Genomic DNA, 22146 nt, shown 5'->3' on the forward strand with positions numbered 1-22146 from the left:
ATGAGGGCCCGACGTCCACAGGTGGGAGGTTGTGCTTACAGCCAAACACTGTGTAGGACGTTTGGCATTTGCCAGAGAACACCAAGATTGGCAAATTCGCCACTGGCGCCCTGTGCTCTTCACAGATGAAAGCAGGTTCACACTGAGCACGTGACTGACATGACAGTCTGGAGACGCCGTGGATAACGTTCTGCTGCCTGCAACATCCTCCAGCATGACCGGTTTGGCGGTGGGTCAGTCACAGCCCTCCATGTTATCGCCAGAGGTAGCCTGACTGCCATTAGGTACCGAGATGAGATCCTCAGACCCCTTGTGAGACCATATGCTGCTGCGGTTGGCCCTGGGTTCCTCCTAATGCAAGACAATGCTAGACCTCATGTGGCTGGAGTGTGTCAGCAGTTCCTGCAAGAGGAAGGCATTGGTGCTATGGACTGGCCCGCCCGTTCCCCAGACCTGAATCCAATTGAGCACATCTGGGACATCATGTCTCGCTCCATCCACCAACGACACGTTGCACCACAGACTGTCCAGGAGTTGGCGGATGCTTTAGTCCAGGTCTGGGAGGAGATCCCTCAGGAGACCATCCGCCACCTCATCAGGAGCATGCTCAGGCGTTGTAGGGAGGTCATACAGGCACGTGGAGGCCACACACACTACTGAGCCTTATTTTGACTTGTTTTAAGGACATTACATCAGCCTGTAGTGTAGTTTTCCACTTAAAAAGTATTTAATAATAATATTTCATTCATTCAGATCTAGGATGTGTTATTTTAGTGTTCCCTTTATTTTTTGAGCAGTGTATTTCTGTATTACATTTTCAGTAAACGTACTAAAAATATGTCATGATCATTTTTGTCATTATTGGGTTTGTGTGTAGATGGCTGATGGGTAGATGGGTAATTCAGGCTGTGGAATAAGTCAAGGGTATGAATACTTTGAAGGCACTGTGTAGCCAGATGAGAGCTTACGTTCATTCCAGTAAAACACACATTTTCAACCATGCATAGACAACAATAACCTAGCAAATTACATACTGTAGGTTGTCACTCAACTAATGAAGCCTAATATCACAAACCATTTTTGCATTTGAATGATGAAGGTGCCTCGCAGATGTGCAAGAACAGGCCATCTACCGCTCGCTGGTCATCGCTCAAAAGCTGGGCACAGTGTGCAGTTTGATTACAGTATGCTACTGATATTGCCTGTTTTTCAGCATGCAAAATTACTTTTAGAACAATGACTGTCAACACAGTTACATGCTTAGGTGTGACATGCTAAGTTGTCAAAAGATGGAGGTATTTTCGGGAATGTATAAACCATGTAATATGAGCAAAAAAAAAAAAAAAAAAAAAAAAAAATGGGACACCCTTTGCACTTCAGTGTGGTGGTTTGACAGCCTTTTCCAATCCCTCATGAAACAGTTTGGAACCCTGCCATTTAAAGAACATTGAGACATACAACTGAATTGGCCTTGCTGATTTTAATAATATTTTGGCTATGCTTACTCTTCAAAATGTTTTTCTTTTAATATTCAAACATAAATGATGGAGCTACTGTGAAATGACCAATGGAGACCATGTGATATGATTAAGCCAGTTGGAAGATAATTCTTCACAGTTTCAAATGACGTTCGACAGGAAGTATTCCCTGATTGGCAGTTTTGCTAAATGTTGTTGTCCAAGGCCTTTTCCATTTAAATGTATTGTCATGGGTAAGAACACTTTAGTAGTAGTACTTGGCAGCTAAAAGCTAAATTGCAGTACTGAGAGTGCCATTGCATCATACGCATGTCAAAACAGAAAAACACTTAGGCCTATCCAGCTCCAAGTAGTATCAATTCACCACATCAATAAAAGGACAAAAACATAAGTAAGATCAACCTTTGTGCAGCCCTTATGTTTTGGCAAAGTTCTGCAGAGCCTTGGGAAATGCTGATGGCAAATAACTTTTATGCCAAAGTTTAAGGCACACGTCAAATCATGAGACTGTCACAAAGCTATTGACATGTTTCTGCGCATGTGTTCTCACTCGACACAGAAGAGCCTTCAAGCTCACTATGTGCTACCTAAAGCAGGGTTGTATTTGCTGAAAAAAATACTGTAGTTTGTTTGCAGTGCTCATTTTGTTTGCGTGCAACAGAAGCTAAGTGTGTACAGAAGGGTGTGACTGACACATCTATTGTGTAAATAGGCCCTAATACTGCCACCCATGTGTGAGTTGCACCATTCAAAACAGATTCAAAGCCTTACATCCACAGAACAATCCAATAATATTATCTAGGCTTTTGGACATGAGTACCGCAATTGTCACATTATTGACACAAAAGTCACAATGGGCACCTTGTTAGTGGATGAGGTAAGATACATAAATGCATTACTGTCACCGAGTGAAATCACAGGGCCTTACCGGAGTTGGCTGGCTCCAGGGCGGCCTGCCCCAAGTCCACCTGGTGATAGTGGCGGATGCAGACGCGGCTGTCAATCTGGTAGAGCAGGGCCGGGCACAGGTAGGTGAACTGGCTGGGCGAGATGCGGGAGTCTGGACTCAGGCCATAGTAGTTGAGGAGCTGGGTCAGATTCAGACACTGGCGATTGATGAAGGAGGGAGGAAGAGATGGTGGACATGGGTGAAAAGGTTCAAACAGTACCATGTCATTACACATCCTTTACTACTCAGTTTATGCAAATCCATTTCATATATAACATTGTGTATTCATCATACATAACATAAATAACCCCCACCTCCTCATGCTGATGAACCACGTCCTCTTGATGCCTGGGCAGGGCTGGCACCGGTAACATGGGGCTCAAGTGGGGCTCACCTGCCGCCCTCTTCCCCCTAGGCGCAGAACTAAGACTGTGACCATGCACGTGGTCATGTTCCTGACTGTGGTTATGGTGGTCTTGGTTTCGTGCCCACTGGCCTTTGGGTTTCCTTGGCCTCTTGGGCTTGGATTCTGGAGGTAGGGTAAGTGGGGCAGAGGGCTTGGCAATGGGGACCTCTGAAGCCTCGGCCCCTGGTTGCTGCTCCTGGCGGGCCTGTGCCGGGGCTGTGGATGGCTGCTCTTGATGTGCTTGAGGACTGTCTGTGTTGTTTTGTGAGTGATGGGGGTGTGTGTGGGATTTGAGGTCATGATCATGATAGTGTTCATGATCATGATGAGGCTGAGTCTTGTTGCTGTGGTCTTCATGGTTGAGCTGTTGGCTCTCTTTGCGTTTGTGCTCTTTGTCTTGTTCGTGGTCATGATTTGGTTTATGATCATCACTGTCTTTTACTGGGCCGTGGTCATGTTTGTGGTCGTGATCCTCCAATGGACCATCATCTACAGTGGGACTGGCACCGGTCGCCAGTTGGTTGCAGGGGGAATGAGTTGGCCCTGGATCTGTGTGTGGGTGGTAGTGTACGTGGGGCCTCCCCCGTGTATGCTGGTGTCTATGCCCATGGCCATGCCCTGGCTCTTCGTGGGTGGGCGAGTGTGAGTGGAGCCCCTCCTGGACCTCCAGCAGGTCCAGGTGGGCAACGTGATCGTGGCCCAGCTCCTCATGCTCCAAGCCCACCACCTTCACCTCCCCCAGACCCAGGCTGAGCAGCAGGCTCTGGAAGCCACGGAAGTCCAGCTGGCCGCGCTGGCCGTAACGCCGGAACAGTTGGTGGATGTAGAAGCGCTGCTCCAGCTCTAGCACCTCGCCAGGACCCTTGTTCTGCGCATCTATTTCCCCACCAGACCCTCCTCCGCCCACGTAAGGAGCCTGGGAGATCTGCAGGTCGCTGTGGGAGTGTTCATGACCATCATGGTCGCCAGCGCCGCTATGGTCGCCTTGGTGATGGCCGTGGTGATGGTGCTGGCTGTCGCCGTGGCAGTGGCTGCACTGGTGGAACAGGAAGGTGAGCACACATAGGAAGCAGAACTTGGTGTGAGTGTGGACCCGCATCGTCTCCCCGCTATGACACCCCTAAAATGGGTAAAGAGCACACACACACGTAAGAAACTTTGTTATAAGCCTAGAAATTGATGAAGTAGCTACCCAACTGATCTAATAATAACCAATCTGATTTAAAATAAAAAAAGACTGGACAAATGGGCTTTCATCTAATTGCAGCCTGAGCACAATAAGCTCCCCAAAGAGCTAGCCGGAGAAAGTGTGAGAAATTTGCTTTTTTTCCCCTCATGTTTTTCCGCCAGAGGCAGACATAGCATTCCAGTCAAATGATCTTCATAAGATCTCCAGAGAGGCCTGGGGGTAAGGGGGGTGCTAGGGAGTTGAATGGAAATAACTAACTGCAAAGACCAGAGTTAGAAAGAGGGTAAGGCAATGGGGATTGTTAGCAAGGGTACCTTTGCTTTGATGCTAGACACACAGACAGTGCTTGGGACAGACCCCAGACAAACTTAAGAAGCCAAACTACAGAGCATTGAAACCCGTAGACCAGCAACCATATTGAAGACACAGATTGAAAGTACACAACACTACCAAATCACTTATTTTTATTACATTTTCAAAACATTGGTAGTGGGCTGTGTTCTATGTCTTTTATACAGAATTCATATATTTACACTTTTTACCAGTCAAAAGTTTGGACCTACTCATTCAAGGGTTTCTTTATTTTTACTATTTTCTACATTGTAGAAAAAGTGAACACATCAAAACTATGAAATCATGCAGGACCAAAAAAAAAAGAAACATTTTAGATTCTTCAAAGTAGCCACCCTTTGCCTTGACGGCTTTACACACTCTTGGCATTCTCTCAACCAGCTTCAGTAATGCTTTTCCAACATTCTTGAAGGAGTTCCCACATATGCTGAGCACTTGTTGGCTGCTTTTCCTTCACTCTGCGGTAGAACTCATCCCAAACCATCTCAATTGGGTTGAGGTCGGGTGATGGTGGAGGCCAGGTCATCTGATACAGCACCGCATCACACTTTGGTTAAATAGCCCTTACACAGCCTGGAGGTGTGTTGGGTCAATGTCCTGTTGAAAAACAAATTATAGTCCCACTAAGCACAAACCCGATGGGATGGCGTATCGATGCAGAATTCTGTTATAGCCATGCTAGTTAAGTGTGCCCTGAATTTTAAAATAAATCACAGACAGTGTCACCAGCAAAGCACCCCCAGACCATCACACTTCCTCCTGCATGTTTCATGGTGGGAACTACACATGCGGAGATCATCCGTCCACCTACTGTGTCTCACAAAGACACAGCGGACAGAACCAAAAACCTCAAATTAGGACTCATCAGATCAAAGGACAGATTTCCACTGGTCTAATGTCCATTGGTCGTGTTTCTTGGCGTCCTTTAGTAGTGGTTTCTTTGCAGAAATTCGACCATGAAGGCTTGATTCATGCAGTCGCCACTGAACAGTTGATGTTGAGATGTCTGTTACTTGAACTCCAAAGTATTTATTTGGGCTGCAATTTGAGGATGGTAACTAATGAACATATCCTCTGCAGCAGAGGTAACTCTGGGTCTGCCTTTCCAATGGAGGTCCTCATGAGAGCCAGTTTCATCATAGGGCTCGATGGTTTTTGCCAATGCACTTGAAAAAAACAAACATTCAAAGCTTTTGAAATTTTCCGGAATGACTGACCTTCATGTCTTGAAGTAATGGACTGTTGTTTCTCTTCGCTTATTTGAGTTGTTCTTGCCACAATACAGACTTGGTATTTTACCAAATAGGGTTATCTTCTGTATACCACCACTATCTTGTCAAAAAACAACTGATTGGCTCCAATGCATTAAGAAGGAAGGAAATTCCACAAATTTCTAATTGAAATGCATTCCAGGTGACTACCTCATGAAGATGGTTGAGAATTCCAAGAGTGTACAAAGCTGTCAAGGCAAAGGGTGGCTACTTCGAAGAATCTCAAACATAAAATATATCTTGACTTTTTTGGTTACTGCATCATTCCACACACATGTTATTTCATAGTTTTGATGTCTTCATTATTATTCTACAATGAAGAAAACAGTAAAAATAAAGAAAAACCCTGGAATGAATAGGTGTGTCCAAACCTTTGACTGGTATTATATACACAAAAGTATGTGAACACCACTTCAAATTAGTGGATTTGGCCATTTCAGCCAAACCCATTGCTGACAGCTATATAAAATCAAGCACACAGCCATGCAATTTCCATAGACAAACATTGGAAATAGAATGCCCTTACTGAAGAGCGCATTGCATTTCAACCTGGCACCTTCATAGGATTCCACCTTTCCAATAGGTCCTTCTAGAGCTGCCCCAGTCAACTGTAAGGGCCGTTATTGTGAAGTGACAACACCTAGGATCAACAACGGCTTAGCCGCGAAGTGGTAGACGACAAGCTCACAGAACGGGACCACCGAGTGCCGCCACTGGATTCTGGAGCAGTGGAAACGTGTTCTCTGCAGTGATGAATCACGCTTCACCATCGGACAGTCCGTCAAATGAATCTGGGTTTGTCGGATGCCAAGGACAACGCTACCGGCCCGAATAAATAGTGCCAATGTAAAATTTGGTGGAGGAGGAATAATGGTCTGGGGCTGTATTTCATGGTTTGGGCTAGGCCCCTTAGTTCCTGTGAAGGGAAATCTTAACGCTACAGCATACAATGTCATTCTAGACGATTCTGTGCTTCCAACTTTGTGGCAACAGTTCGGGGAAGGCGCTTTCCTGTTCCAGCATAACAATGCTCCCATGCACAAAGCAAGGTCCATACAGAAATGGTTTGTTGAGATCAGTGTGGAAGAACTTGACTGGCCTGCACAAAGCCCTGACCTCAACTCCATCTAACAGCTTTGGGATGAATTGGAACGCCAACAGCGAGCCAGGCCTAATCGCCCAACATCAGTGGCCGACCTCACTAATGCTCGTGGCTGAATGGAAGCAAGTCCCCGCAGCAATGTTCCAACATCTAGTGGAAAGCCTTCCCAGAAGAGCAGTCTTATAGCAGCAAAGGGGGGGGACCAACTCCATATGAATGGCCATGATCGTTGAAAAGAGAAGTTCAACGAAAAAGTAGCTAGACAATCTTTAGCAGTCATGAGTCCTAGAGGGAATGGAACGAATCCAACAATTGTGCAACAAAGCACCACGACATTAAAATTAAAATCAGTCAACGGTGTAATTGTTTGAAAGGTGATCTAAGCAAACTATATACACTGCTCTGCATCCTTGACTCCATATCATTTTTTTTATTTAATAGTGGCAATGTGTAACTTTTTGGGAGACCAGAGCAAATTATCATAGAAAAGTAAGAAGATCTGTAACACACTGAAAGCAAGTCTAAGAGGCTGTAGAATTGTTCTATGTGCGCCATTTCTAAGCTTCCCATTGAAGTTGAGTCTTTCTTTTGTACACCAGCTTCAAACAGCTGAAAATACGATACTTTTGTTACTAGAAAATATATTTCAGTGGTTTAGATGGTACAATGATTCTCTACACTATACTTATTTTGTCACATGAACAGAAATATTAGAATTTTAGCAACCAGGAAATAGCAGAGCGATTTATGTGTAGTGCAACTTCAACCTTTATTTTAAGCCCACATGCAGTCTTTATTATTGTATGTTTTAATCACTAATAAAATCAGTGTGTTTATTTCATGAAAATAACTCCAAATATGTTTTTGATCATTTATTTCCCTGAGCCTTTTGTCATCGAAATGCTCAGTCTGATCGTGTCAAACAGATTTATATACACAGCCATGATTGGCATACAGGATCCTCTAGACCAGGGATGGGCAATTGGCGGCCTTTTACAGGCCATCGGATCAATTTCCCCCCCAAAAAACATACTGTTAAAGAGTGAGAAGAGTTAGAATGCACAAGGGGAAATTTTTCAATTTGGTTGTGTATAAGCGGTTTCTCTCGTTATGTCAGTAACTGAAAGGCACTCAACTAGCTTGTGTCAGCTAACATTTTTTTAGATTCAAGGGAGCCCTGCATGACAAGATCAGCAGCAAGTTACCTGTATCGAATACATTTAATGTATTTAGCATTGGTTATTGCTAGGCTAGTTATCTACAGATTCAAAGTGTGCATCCCGTTTCTGGTCACATTACAGGAAGGTTATTTACACTCCCACTGAGAATTAAGACCGCTAAGGAATTTGGGGGGGGGGGGGGGGGGCATGGACACATCCTGACTTTAGGACAATCCCAATATGATTGAAAGCAGAGAGTTTGATTTGAGGGTTGTATGCCTTTAAAGATACAGTCTGGGATATGTTTAAATGGCAGCTCGCCACTTGTTTTGGTATACAGCTAAGGGATGGGCCTGGGGTAAAGTTAAAATTCATTAGACGGTGCTCTAGACGCCATGATCTGTAAGTCCTTGCATCCATAAGGTAGTTTAAAACATATTTTGTTTAAATTCTTGTCATTTGTAAACCCTGGAGTAATACAACCTTATATTTTGAGTTATGGTAGAATTACAGTTTCGCTAATCTCATGAGGCATCTAACATATTGCCAGATCCCAGATTGCACGTGTAAGGACAGAGACTGACATGAAGAAGGCTAGAGACAGACTCATCAATCCATGCTCTAGAGATCTGTAGTCCGAGTATATTTAAAGATTGAGCAGAGACAAGAGTAGGTTTAGCTGTAAGAGCAAAACAGAGAACATCCTGTTCATAATCCTTTCTATAGAGTGGTTAAATTAGTTTGTAGGCAAAACTGCTACAGACGTTTGTGAGAAGACCAATTTTCGGGGTGTTTCCTGGTCCGACAAACAGACCTGTAGTTCTACCACTTTTGACAGCAGATGCAGAAGGGCGACATAAGCAGATGCGGAGACTGCAATTGAAACTGGTATCTGTAGCTTGAACTGACAGATTTTTATTTTTTTATTGTGGTACTTAAATTGATGGACCGGTGCATAAAGATTTTTTTCTCATTTTTATCAGTAACTGAGATTAAACAGGCCTTGTTATTTTTGCTATGATCTGTCCCTCCTAGGGTAGAGTACTGCATCATACAATTATTTGTAAACATTCTACAGCAAGAAAGACTGTCTGGTACCCATGCTTCATTACGTCAGGCTACTTTATACCAATACTACCGTTTAGGCCAACATATGTTTGTGGTAGTGTTGATGTCAGATCACCATGCATATCTCAGTCAATTCTGATAACCTGGTACAGAGCCCTAATCTTCTACCCAAGCAGTCGATAATCCTGCCAATACCAGAGCTAATCAATGACTAACTTCCTTATACCAGACTTAGGATAAGGAGGTGCAAATACTAGGACCCATTCGTTAAGTAGTACCAAAGGGCTGCTCGATAATATGCATCTAATGCATGATACTTTCAAATATAAAACATGTATATGAGTGACTTTATACACTTGTGCAAACATAAGCAATATACTGACAATTATTTCAAGACACTGAAATAACATATTGCCAAGTGCAGCCTGTTGCACACTATATAACCATGTAACAATTAAAGTGGGAATGAACTGCTAAAAATGATGTACAGTCAAATCAATGTGACACTAACCTTTCCCAGTCAAACAATCCAAGGAAAGCAGAGTAGGCTACTTACCACAGAGTGCCTTGCTTGCCCAAGCGATGCGTGAAATCAATTTAAGGCAGAGTGTGTGACAGCGGTGCAGCTTTTCAGTTGCAAACGGCAATGTGATTACAAGGCTACGTCGCAGCTGCTTCCGACAAGACACTGTTTATAAACATGAGTCTGGGCTGACCTATGAACCCACGTGGAGATAGGTTAGTCTTGCCCTATTTTAAGAACACACCTCTAACAGAGCATGGTGTGTGTCTACTGAATACATTCGTTGTTGAGTGCTTTCACAAGGTTTGAGATATGTGAACTACAATAATTTCCACTTTATCACCAAAGCCCCATATACTACCCACCACTGCAACCTGTATGTTGTGACAGGTTAATATATGCTCTCGTTGACTGGCCCTCGCTTCATATTCATTGCCAAATCCCCTGGCTCCAGGTCATCTAAATGACCCAACAACCAAAACAGACAAGTATTGCTTTCTTAACGAACTAGAAAATCAATAGTTATTTCTTGTTTATCAAAGTTTGCCAGCTAACTCATTGATAGTATACCCTGCTGTGTGTGTGTGGGTGGTGTCTAAACACATAGGTAAAGCTTTTGGTTACAGTAGCCAAAGAATACTGTACTTGAACTTCTAGCCAGGGGGAGCGGGTCATTAACTCACCATATCCAAGGGTGCCTTCTTCAATTCAACTGTGAATGAAAAGACCAATTCTCTGTTTAGTATAAAGCACATATACTTTGACACACACACACACACACAACTCGAGACCCCTCAGGCTTAGTGTATTTTCAGGATTTAGTCAGGCACCACAACCAGTGTTTTTTTGTGTGTTTTTTTTCAGACGGCCAATGAAAAAGGTCAGCGAGTGATGTAACCGAACGCACTACAACCCAGCTCGTGAATTCACATGATGTTACTCTTAAGTTATACAATTTCAACCATAATTTACACAACAATTAGGGATTTTTGACTCAGCTATACCTAGCCTGTTGTGACAGACATTGAATGATTAATCCGCTGATTATTTTAGACAAAAAAAGTGATTTCAGAGGTAGCTGTTGGATTTTAACAGCAAAGGATTGTAAACACAGGTGGACTTTACGTAAGGAGAAGGGCCGAGAACTGTCCGCTTCCGTTCAGTACACGTTTGAACACCAACCCCCAAAGTCAAATTGAATAACTGGCCAGCGCACCAGAGATTTGGTTCTGGGTTCCAAGAAAAGACTAAACATAACCCATCTTTGGTAGCAAGCACATTTCCTAGTTAACCAAATTAAAACAAAATAAATGACTCTGTTTAGAAACATTAAACTTACTGTAGTAATACTGCTCCGCCTTGGCCCCAATCCTGACGTGATAGGGCCTTTTCCAGTTCTTCAGAAATACCAACTGTTGAGCTGAAGAGAGAAGTGTGACCAATAGCCCATATCCTCAAAAACGTCAATGACAACTGAAATGCAGGGTTTTGACAGATATCAAATGGCTTATTTGATGTCCAGCTGGAGTGGCCAAATCTCCTCCTTGAGAGCTGGGTATATGCAGGCTTTGCTCCAGTCCTACACCTACACACCTGAATCAGCTAATCAGTTCACAGAGAAGCAGCTGATCAGTTGAAGCAAGTGTGTTAGAATAGCTTTGGGGTGGAAGTCCTGCCGGAGGATAGGCTAGCTATTTGGACATAAATTATGGACTTTATCAAACAAAACTAACATTTATTGTGGAACTGGGATTCCTGGGAGTGCATTCTGATGAAGATCAGCAAAGGTAAGTGAATATTTATAATGCTATTTCTGACTTCTGTTGACTCAACATGGCGGGTACCTGTATTGCTTATTTTGGTCTCGGAGCGCTGTACTCAGATTATTCCATGGTGTGCTATTTCCATAAAGCTTTTTTGAAATCTGACACAGCGGTTGCATTAAGGAGAAGTACATCTTTAATTCCATGCAAAATGGTTGTATTTTCATCAACATTTATGATGAGTATTTCTGTAAATTGACGTAGCTCTCTGCAAAATCACTGGATGTTTTGGAGGCAAAACCTACGCGCCTTTTTTGAAATCGGACACTGTGGTGGAATTAACAACAAGTTTCTTTAAAAAAAATGGTGTATAATACATGTATGTTTGAGGAATTTTAGTTATGAGATTTGTTTGAATTTTGCACCCTGCACTTTCACTGGATGTTGGTCAGGTGGGACGTTAGCATCCCAAGTACCCTAGAGAGGTTAACCAACAATGCTTTAAGAAGAAAATGTGTTAAGGACTTCACTGTAAGGTTCACACCTGTTAAATTCAGCGCATGTGACAAATAAAATGTAATTTGAGACAGGATTGTCTCAAGGCACAGATCTGGGAAAGGGTACCAAAAAATGTTTGCAGTATTGAAGGTCCCCAAGATCACAGCGGCCTCCATTCTTAAAAGGAAGAAGTTATTGGCCTGAATGCCAAGCGTCATATATGGAGGAAACCTGGCACGATCCTTAAGGTGAAGCATGGTGGTGGCAGATCATCCTGTGGGGATGTTTTCCAGCGGCAGGGCCTGGGAGACTTGTCAGGGTTGAGGGAATGATGAACGGAACAAAGTACCGAGATATGCTTGATGAAAACCTGCTCCAGTTCGCTCAGGACCTCAGATTTGGGCAACGGTTCACCTTCCAACAGGACAATGACCCTAAGCACACAGCCAAGTCAACGCAGGAGTGGTTTTTGGACAAGTCTCCGAAAGTCATTCAGCAGCCCAGCCAGAGCCCGGACTCGAACCCGATTGAACATCTTTGGAGACCTGAAAATAGCTGTGCAGTGACGCTCCCCATCCTACCCGACAGAGCTTGAGAGAAACTCCAAATACAGGTGTGCCAAGCTTGTAGTATCATACCCAAGAAGAGTCGAGGTGCTTCAAAGTACTGAGTAAAGGGTCTCAAAACTTATGTAAAAAAGTAGAAAGAATGTCTAAAAAATAAAAACTGTTCTTTATCATTAAGCGGTATTGTCTGTAGATTGATTAAATTGTTTTCAATTTTAGAATAAGGCTGAAACATACAATTTGGGAAAATTCATGGAGTCTGAATACTTTCTGTACTTTCTGCACAAATCCACAGGCCTCCACATTCAAAGAACTAGCACAGTTTATTATCTGATGGTTATGCAAACATCTAAGCCTCACAGGCTTTGACTTATACACGACCTAGGCTTATACAACATGGTCCAATAACTAGCAGTCTAGTGAAAATTATCAGAGGGCCTGGCAGAAGCAGCGGTGCATTCCTGGCGTGCAGACAGTCAAGGCTTTTTCTCTATCGCTCATCTTTAGACACGAGGCGGTAGGAGAGGAGACGGGAGCCCTTAAGCCACGTCATATGACTCTCACACGGCTACAGCTTCCTCCTCATCTCAGTCTCTGTGTGTGAGTCAAATTGAATTTTGTCACATGCTTCATAAAAATAATAAAAACACCGGGTGTAGACTAACAGTGAACTGCTTACTTACAGGCCCTTCCCACCAATGCAGAAGAAAACAAAAACAACTAGAAAAATAATAACATGCGGAGCAAATACACAAGTAACAAATAACAAATAACTTAGGTATATACACACTGGTATATACCAGTACGAGGTAGATCTGTACATATAGGTAAGGATCAATTTACTAGGCAACAGGATACATAAAACAGTAGTAGCAGCAGCATACAGTGGGGAAAAAAAGTATTTAGTCAGACACCAATTGTGCAAGTTCTCCCACTTAACAAGACAAGGCCTGTAATTTTGTCTGTCATAGTTGAAGTGTACCTATGATGAAAATTACAGGCCTCTCATCTTTTTAAGTGGGAGAACTTGCACGATTGGTGGCTGACTAAATACTTTTTTGCCCCACTGTATGTGAGGAGTCAAAAGAGTTGGGGCAAAAATTGTCATAGAAGATGGTTACCCATTTAACAAATAGCTACCGGACTAACTATTTAGCAGTCTTACGGTTTGAGGGTAGAAGTTGTTCAGGGTCCTGTTGGTTCCAGACTAGCTGCATCGGTACCGCTTGCCGTGCGTTATCAGGGATAACGGTCTATGATTTAAGTGGCTGGAATCTGAACATTTTAGGGCCTTCCTCTGACACCGCCTGGTACAGAGGTCCTGAAGTGCAGGGAGCTTGGACCCGGTGATGTAATGGGCTGTACGCACTACCCTTGCGGTCGGATCCAAGCAGTTGCCATACCAAGCGGCGATTCAGCCAGTCAAGATGCTCTCAATGGTGCAGCTGAAGAACTTTGAGGACGTAAGGGCCCATGCCGACTCTTTTCAGACTCCTGAGCAGGAAAGGGCTTTGTTGTACCTTCTTTACAACAGTGTTGGTGTGGGCCATGATAATTCCTTAACGATGTGGACACGGGGGAACTTGAAGTGCTCCAGCCCCTTCACCGTGTGTGTGTGTGTACGAAACATGTCCAGGTCTGTTGTTGCATTTCTGCAGACAGTACTGTGGAGGGGGGGGGGGGGGGTGAAGTCAGGACAAGGGTAGTGCCCTGTCACTGAATCATGCCCCTGGTTAGCTCTCACTACTAATAATACATATCAGCCTTCATAAGATGTAGATTCACAGTTTACATTTTAAAGATGTAGTCTGCCAAAGTGGACATGTCATGTCAAACTGAATTGAACAGACCACAACAATAGAAAATTAACTCCTATAAAAGTAGAGACTAAGAAATGTTTGGGGTTTTAACTAGGCTACTTTTCTACTGTATATCTGACTGGTTTGTGAGCCAGACTTTACAGAGCAGAAAGGGCAACTAAACTGGTATAGTACTTATACTATTCAAATAACTACCTTCGCCTATGTAAAAGGTTGCAGTTATCTAGAAAAGTCAGAGCTCAGAGAGACAGAGGCAGGTGTGATACCACATGGACACTACACACACCAGATGGTCTGTGTGGGCACAGTGAGGATATGGTACAGTGACGTCAGAAAGCATTCAGACCCCTTGAATTTTTACACAGTTAATTTACAGCATCATTCTAAAATGGTTTTTTAAAAAAATATTTAATCCTCATTAATCTACATACAATACCCAATAATGGCAAAGCGAAATGTATTAATGGCAAAGGCAAATGTATTAATTAAAAACATACACTAGCGTTCAAATGCAAATTAAAATCGATCAAAATACAGTGTTGATAGACATTGTTAATGTTGTGAATGACTATTGTAGCTGGAAACAGTTGATTTTTTTCATGGAATATCTACACAGGCGTACAGAGGCCCATTATCAGCAACCATCACTCCTGTATTCCACTGGCATGTTGTTAGCCAATTCAAGTTTATTATTTTTAAAGGCTAATTGATCATTAAAAAAACCGTTTGCAATTATGTCAGCACAGCTCAAAACTGTTGTGCTAATTGAAGCAATAAGCATTTGTGGGTGTGATTACAGGCTCAAAGTGGCCAGAAACAAAGTCTATTCTTGTTCAGAGAAATGAAGACTTCACATGCGAGAAATTGCCAGAAGAAAGTACCTTGATTCTGTCCATTTTGAGCCTGTAATCAAACCCAAATGCTGATGCTCCAGATACTCAATTAGTCTAAAGAAGGCAAGTTGTATTGCTTCTTTAAATCAGGATAACAGTTTTGAGCTGTGTGAACATAATTGCAAAAGAGTTTTCTAATGATCAATTAGCTAATCCAAATGTATACATTTAAAAGGCTAACACAATGTGCCACTGGAACACAGAAGTGATGGTTGCTGATATTGGGCCTCTGTACGCCTGTGTAGATATTCCATTTATTTATTTTTTTAAAGCCTTTCCAGCTACGATAGTCATTTACAGCATTAACAATGTCTACACTGCATTTCTGATCAATTTGATGTTATTTTAAATGGACAAAAAGTGATTTTCACAAACAAGGACATTTCTAATTGACCCAAAACTTTTGAACGGTAGTGTAGGTATTCAGACCCCACAGACTCTAAATTGAGATCAGGAGTATCCTGTTTCCACTGATCATCCTTGATGTTTCTACAACTTGGAGTCCACCTGTGGTAAATTAAATTGATTGGACAGGATTTGGAAAGTCACACACACCTGTCTATATAAGGTCCCACGGTTGACAGTGCACGTCAGAGCAAAAACCAAGCAATGAGGTCGAATGAATTTAACGTAGAGCTCTGAGACAGGATTGTGTCGCAGCACAGATCTGGGGATGGGTACCAAAACATTTCTGCAGCATTGAAGGTCCCCAGGAACACAGCGGCCTCCATCATTCTTAAAATGGAACCACCAAGACTCTTCCTAGAGCTGGCTGCCCGGCCACTGAGGAATCGGGGGAGAAGGGCCTTGGTCAGGGAGGTGACCAAGAACCCGATGGTCACTGACAGATCTCCAGAGTTCCTATGTGAAGATGGGAGGAACTTTCAGAAAGACAAACATCCTACAGCACTCCACCAATCAGGCCTTCATGGTAGAGGGGCCAAATGAAGGCGATTCTTCAGTAAAAAAAGGCACGACAGCCCGCTTAGTTTGCCAAAAGGCACCAAAAGGACTCGGACCATAAGAAACAAGATTCTCTGGTCTGATTAAACCAAGATTGAAGTCTTTGGCCTGAATGCCAAGCATCACATCTGGAGGAACCCTGGCACCATCCTTACAGTAAAGCATGGTGGTAGCAGCAGCATGCTGTGGGGATGTTTTTCAGCCGCAGGGCCTGGGATACTAGTCAGGATCGAGGGAAAGATGAACAGAGCAAAGTAGAGATATCCTTGATGAAAACCTGCTCCAGAACACTTAGGTCCTCCGACTGGGGCGAAGGTTTACCTTCCAATAGGACAACAACCCTAAGCACACAGCCAAGACAACGCAGGAGTGGCTTCTGGACAAGTCTCTGAATGTCCTTGAGTGGCCCAGCCACAGCTCGGACTTGAACCTGATCGAGCATCTCTGGAAAGACCTGAAAATAGCTGTGCTTCCCATCCAACCTGAGAGCTTGAGAGGATCTGAAGAGGAGATCGGGAAAAACTCCTCAAAGACAGGTGTGCCAAGCTTGTAGTGTCATACCCAAGAAGACTCAAAGCTGGAATCTCTGCCAGGGGTGCTTCAACAAAGTACTGAGTAAAGGGTCTGAATAATTATGGGAAAGTGTTTTTTTCTTCATAAATTTGCAAACATTAAAAAATAAAAAATAAACTTATGGGGTATTGTGTGTAGATTGAGGGGGGAAACTATTTCATCCATTTTGGAATAAGGCTGTAACCTAAGAAAATGTGGAAAATTCAAGGGGTATGAATACTTTACGAATGCACTATACACTGGAGAAGCAACATAGATTTGTTCAACATTGACGTGTTCACTTATCAACTGGTCACATGGATAGCTAGTTTTTCCACGCACAGTATTGCACGTCCATTCACAACCAATCCATCCAGTTAGAAACACGGCAATGACCCTTGGTTACTTTAACAAGGGGTGGATGGACTCAGGCTCCTAGCGTGAGTCCCACCGTAAGCTGGTGCAGATCAGCATGAGATCTTTAAAACTGAACGTATGTGTGATGCTACAGGCTGGGGACGAGTTAACCGCAGGATGAGAGGGACGGACGGAGGCTACGCCTGCAACCAGGTAACAACTTATTAGCAAACAATGCCAAAACAGGGACGACTGAAACCTAAACAGCACTTGGGGAGGACTCAAAAAGGTACAGCTTACCTTTATCTCAAGACCTAGAAGAACAAAAGAAGGAATCCTCTCTCACACCCTGGGTTACTATTGGAACTGGTTGGCTGTTTTAAAGTCTTTAAATCAGTTGACGTAGGCTAACTCGTTTGTGTGTGGGACGTGGTGTACAAAGGGAGGGGACAAAGTGTGTGCATGTCTTGGAGATGGGATCAGAGTTAATGAACCAGACATTTTCTGGAAGGGGTGGGGGTCCAGATGATTTGTGCGTGCGTATACAGACTGAGCAAGAAGCCAGAGTCTGGTGAGTTACGCAAGAGGGCCTCTCGTTGGGGGCACAAAATGGGCATCACATTCGTGAGGCAACATGCTGACATATCATTGGGAGAGAGAGAAAGAGACCGAGAAACTGACAGAGAGAAAGAGAGAACCAAACGATATGATGAGTAGACATGTGACAGTTATTGAATAACCGTGGTTGGTTATGGATGAAGACTCGTGAAAATAACTGTAAAAACCGTTTAAAAATAGGCCTACATTCATTTTAGGATTACATTTAAAATGTTTTATTAACTTTATTTTCATGTAGATAGGTAAAGTTTAATGGTGGGAGTGTTGACTAATGATTATAAGCAATTGTTCAGCCAACTTTGTCTATTAAACTTTCTACATCTCTTTCCAACTTTCCTTTGATGCTTTAGCTAGAATGCGCTGATGTTGGGTCAAATGGACAAGGCGCCATTCCTCGCCAACCTGACATGGTATAATTCTTAATGTATCGACTAATCAGCAATGATCCTGCCCGGTATGATGCCCTAGGTGATGCAAAGTAGAATAGTAGCCTAGGTTAGTGCACAGCCAGCAATGCACTTTCATGAATGCCCATGCGGTAGCCTACAGTTTGTAAAACAGGCAATTTCCGTTTATTAGTCATTGGGTTACGTTAATTTCTTGCATGTGCTCAGTAGATTACCATTTCATTCTCAGAGTGGAAACTTTGTTTACAGAATTCAAAACCGGCTACACTTGAGAAAAAAAGTATTGGTTTATTTTATAGGCTCCCATCATTTACGCGCTCCATGTGAGCAATGCGCATGCATCTGGTTTCTCTGCCCTGTTAATAACCAGTTGAGTCTATGGGGGCGCTATATTTTGTCACGAAAAGATGCTCGACTATGCATATTATTGACAGTTTTGGAAAGAAAACACTGAAGTTTCAGAATCTGCAAAGATATTGTCTGTGAGTGCCCCAGAACTCATTCTACAGGCGAAACCAAGATGAAACGTCAAACAGGAAATGAGCAGAATTTCTGAAGCTCTGTTTTCTAATGTCTCCTTATATGGCTGTGAATGCGACAGGAATAAGCTTAGACCTTCTGCCGTTCCCCCAAGATGTCGGCAGCATTGTGACGTATTTGTAGGCATATCATTGGAAGATTGACCATAAGAGACTACATTTTCCAAGTGTCCGCCTGGTGTCCTGCGTCGAAATTGGTGCGCAACGCCAGGTGCAAGTATTTTTCCATTTGATAGAGAGGAGAAACCAGGCTTCCACGAACGATATATCATCGAAGAGATATGTGAAAAACACCTTGAGGATTGATTCTAAACAACGTTTGCCATGTTTTCAGTCGATATTATGGAGTTAATTTGGAAAAAAAAGTTCGCGTTTTGAGGACTGAATTTTCGTTTTTTTTTTGGTAGCCAAATGTGATGTACAAAACGGAGCTATTTCTAATACACAAAGAATCTTTTTGGAAAAACTGAGCATTTGCTATCTAACTGAGAGTCTCCTCATTGAAAACATCCGAAGTTCTTCAAAGGTAAATTATTTTATTTGAAGGCTTTTCTTGTTTTTTGTTGAAATGTTGCCTGCTGGATGCTAACGCTAATGCTAACGCTAAATGCTATGCTAGCTAGCTACTGTTACACAAATGATTGTTTTCCTATGGTTGAGAAGCATATTTTGAAAATCTGAGATGCAAAAGGCTAAGCTTGAGAGATGGCATATTTATTTCATTTCATTTGCGATTTTCATGAATAGTTAACGTTGCGTTATGGTAATGAGCTTGAGTCTGTATTCACGCTCCCGGATCCGGGATGGCTAAGTGCTAGAGGTTAATGTTGACAGAGTGCGCACCTGGGCACACATAGAAGTACCTGGCCTGCTTCTTGCAAATGTCAAATCTAGGAAAGTGCCCAGCCGGGCTTCTGTCATTTTTTCTTCACCTCAGACATTAAGTCAGCAAATACTTTTTTTTTTTTACAAAATGTTATCCTTTCAAAAATATAATAGTTCCTTACAGTTTTGGAAAAATCTTTCCAACACTCTCCCCCTCAATAATCAGTGGCACTGAAATAGCCTACACGCAACTTGTCCATAGCCTATTTGTTTCTATTTGAAGGATTGCCAAGTTCATCTTCATACTCGTCCCCTTCATACTTCCAATATCATATAATCTACTTTAAAAAGAACCTATGGTAAGCATAATAAAAAATTAAAATACATTTTTAAAAAAAGTTTAATGGAGGAATGTTTGCTCATCTGACATACACTGTTGGTGTTGATTTATGGGCACTTTTACGAGGGTGTGCTTGTTTGAGTTTGACGATTCTCTCTACAGGCCCATTAAGAAAGTTTCCTAAGTAACCTGTCTGGACACAAATCGCTTTAATAAGAATCAAACGGTCCTGGTCATGATTTAAGCTACATTATTTATCATTAAAAGGTGTCCTGCCTTTGAAGAAAATACACTATATGACTAAAAGTATGTGGACATCTGCTCAATGAACATCTCATTCCAAAATCATGGGCTTTAATATGGAGTTGGTCCACCCTTTGCCGCTATAACAACCTCCACTCTTCTGGGAAGGCTTTCAAGTAGATGTTGGAATGTTGCAGTCGGGAACTTGCTTCAACCACAAGAGCATTAGGGAGGTCAGGCACTGAATTCTCTTGGATGTACAGAATCATCTAGAATATCATTATATGCTGTAGCGTTAAGATTTCCTTTCACTGGAACTAGGGGGCCAAGCCTGAACAATGAAAAACAGCCCAGGACCAGTATTCCTCTTCTGGCACTATGCAGTCGGGCAGGTAGCATTCTCCTGGCATCCGCCAAACACAGATTCATCCGTCAGCCTGCCAGATGGCAAAGCGTAAATTATCATTCAGAGAACAAATTTCCACTACTCCAGAATCCAATGTCAACAAGCTTTACAGCTCCCCAGCCAACGATTGGCATTGCGCATGATGATCTTATGCTTGTGTGCCGCTGCTCAGCAATGGAAACCCATTTCATGAAGCTCCTGACGAACAGTTCTTGCGCTGACATTGCTTCCAACGGCAGTTTAGAACTCGGTAGCGAGTGTTGCAAATGACAATTTTTACACGCGTCGGCGGTCCTGTTCTGTGAGTTTGTGTGGTCTACCGCGGTTGTTGATCTTAGATGATGTTATTGTGAAGTGGAAACAGCACTTAGTTGACCGGGGCATCGCTAGCAGGGAAGAGATTTGACTACATTTTCTACACCTGTCAGCAACAGTTGAATAATAGAATAATTTTGCACGCCCAATTTTTCAGTTTTTGATTTGTTAAAAAAAAGTTTGAAATATCCAATAAATGTCGTTCCACTTCATGATTGTGTCCCACTTGTTGTTGATTCTTCACAAAAAAATACAGTTTTATATCTTTATGTTTGAAGCCTGAAATGTGGCAAAAGGTCGCAAAGTTCAAGGGGGCCGAATACTTTCGCAAGGCACTGTGTGTATATATATATATATATATATATATATATATATATATATATATCTTTATTTTGACTCTGTTAATATTGTGTGTCAATACTAAAATGCAACAGATCCTCTCCAACCTGGCATTTCTTAATTTGTTTCTTAATATTTATAAGTAATAACCTGAATAATAATGAAATGCCATGATAATAACAGTGGAATGGCTTGTTTCAAATAGGTTTTTACTAAGGAAGCATATCCATGTAAACAAGTGTACAAACCAAATTGTGACCGCCACTGAATGGGTGTCAGTGACCGTGTATATTGGCTTGGCCAATTACTGTAACCTCAAATTCCATTGAGGTGATATATATGGAGGAAACAGAGTGCATTTTGGGGTTTGTGTGCAAAACTCTTTTGGGCAAAGAGGCTCATGTCTAAGGCCCAGTCCAGGGATATGGGGTTTTATATTGGCGTCTGGAAAACCGGATATGTCATTAGGCATACTGTGAATCTTCGTGGAAAATATTTGTGGCTAGAGGAAGCTTGGACTGCTTACTCATGTCCTGTTCACAGTTTCGTCAAAGGCTCGTTTTCAAAGTTGACCTTTGGAATTGTGCTGTTTCGCATTGGTGTACTTTTTTAAGAAACCGACTGGAATGACAATATCTATAGAACACATTCTGAAATTAGACTCAAAAGTCAAATATACTGGCCCAATATGATATCCACATTACACAGGCTACACATAGATATTTCCCCCTATACAATCCCTCAGACATACTAAAAGAGGAAGGAAATTATGTTTACAAGCCATGATTAACATTAGAGCTGCTGCTTGTGCATTTTACAATACTTTGTCCAGCTGCACCTGATTTGCAGTGTTACAGTAATTCTGAATAAGGCTACTCTGTAAAACTGAACCTGACATCACTTCTGCCATTAATTCTATTGTATCTAGTTACCAGGCCGGTCAGTGTACATGCGCGTTTGCCACTGTTGAAGGAAATTTGCATTCAGCCGTAAGAAGTACAATACAGACACTGCACAAAATGCAAGTTATGAAAGTCATAATATATATTTTCATGTTATATAGGGCTAGGTAAAAAGTTGCTGTTAATAACAAAAACATAGGCCTAGACATGGTGGAAATGTCTGCCAATACCCCACCTTTTCATTACATAGGCCTAAGCTTGTGGGATTTCCAAATCCACACAAAAATAATGTGCGGAGTGTTA

General features: G+C 42.4%; 1 protein-coding gene across 3 annotated transcripts in view; it reads right to left on the bottom strand.

The window, feature by feature from the left end:
• The window catches only part of LOC139380254 (solute carrier family 39 member 10), a 69961-nt gene that overhangs the window by 44393 nt on the left and 3422 nt on the right, over positions 1–22146 (bottom strand). For 2 of the 3 annotated variants that reach the window (XM_071122795.1, XM_071122794.1), the window contains 4 exons: positions 10837–10917; positions 10181–10209; positions 2742–3953; positions 2407–2584 (listed from right to left, as the gene is read on the bottom strand). In XM_071122795.1, coding sequence (XP_070978896.1) covers positions 2407–2584; positions 2742–3953; positions 10181–10183 — 1393 coding nt within the window. In that variant the 5' untranslated portion in view covers positions 10184–10209; positions 10837–10917. Of the gene's footprint in view, positions 1–2406; positions 2585–2741; positions 3954–9530; positions 9537–10180; positions 10210–10836; positions 10918–22146 lie in introns of those variants that run through there. The other variant, XM_071122796.1, reaches the window with a different exon arrangement.

The sequence above is a fragment of the Oncorhynchus clarkii genome, chromosome 22 (assembly GCF_045791955.1).
Source record: "Oncorhynchus clarkii lewisi isolate Uvic-CL-2024 chromosome 22, UVic_Ocla_1.0, whole genome shotgun sequence".
NCBI lineage: Eukaryota > Metazoa > Chordata > Actinopteri > Salmoniformes > Salmonidae > Oncorhynchus > Oncorhynchus clarkii.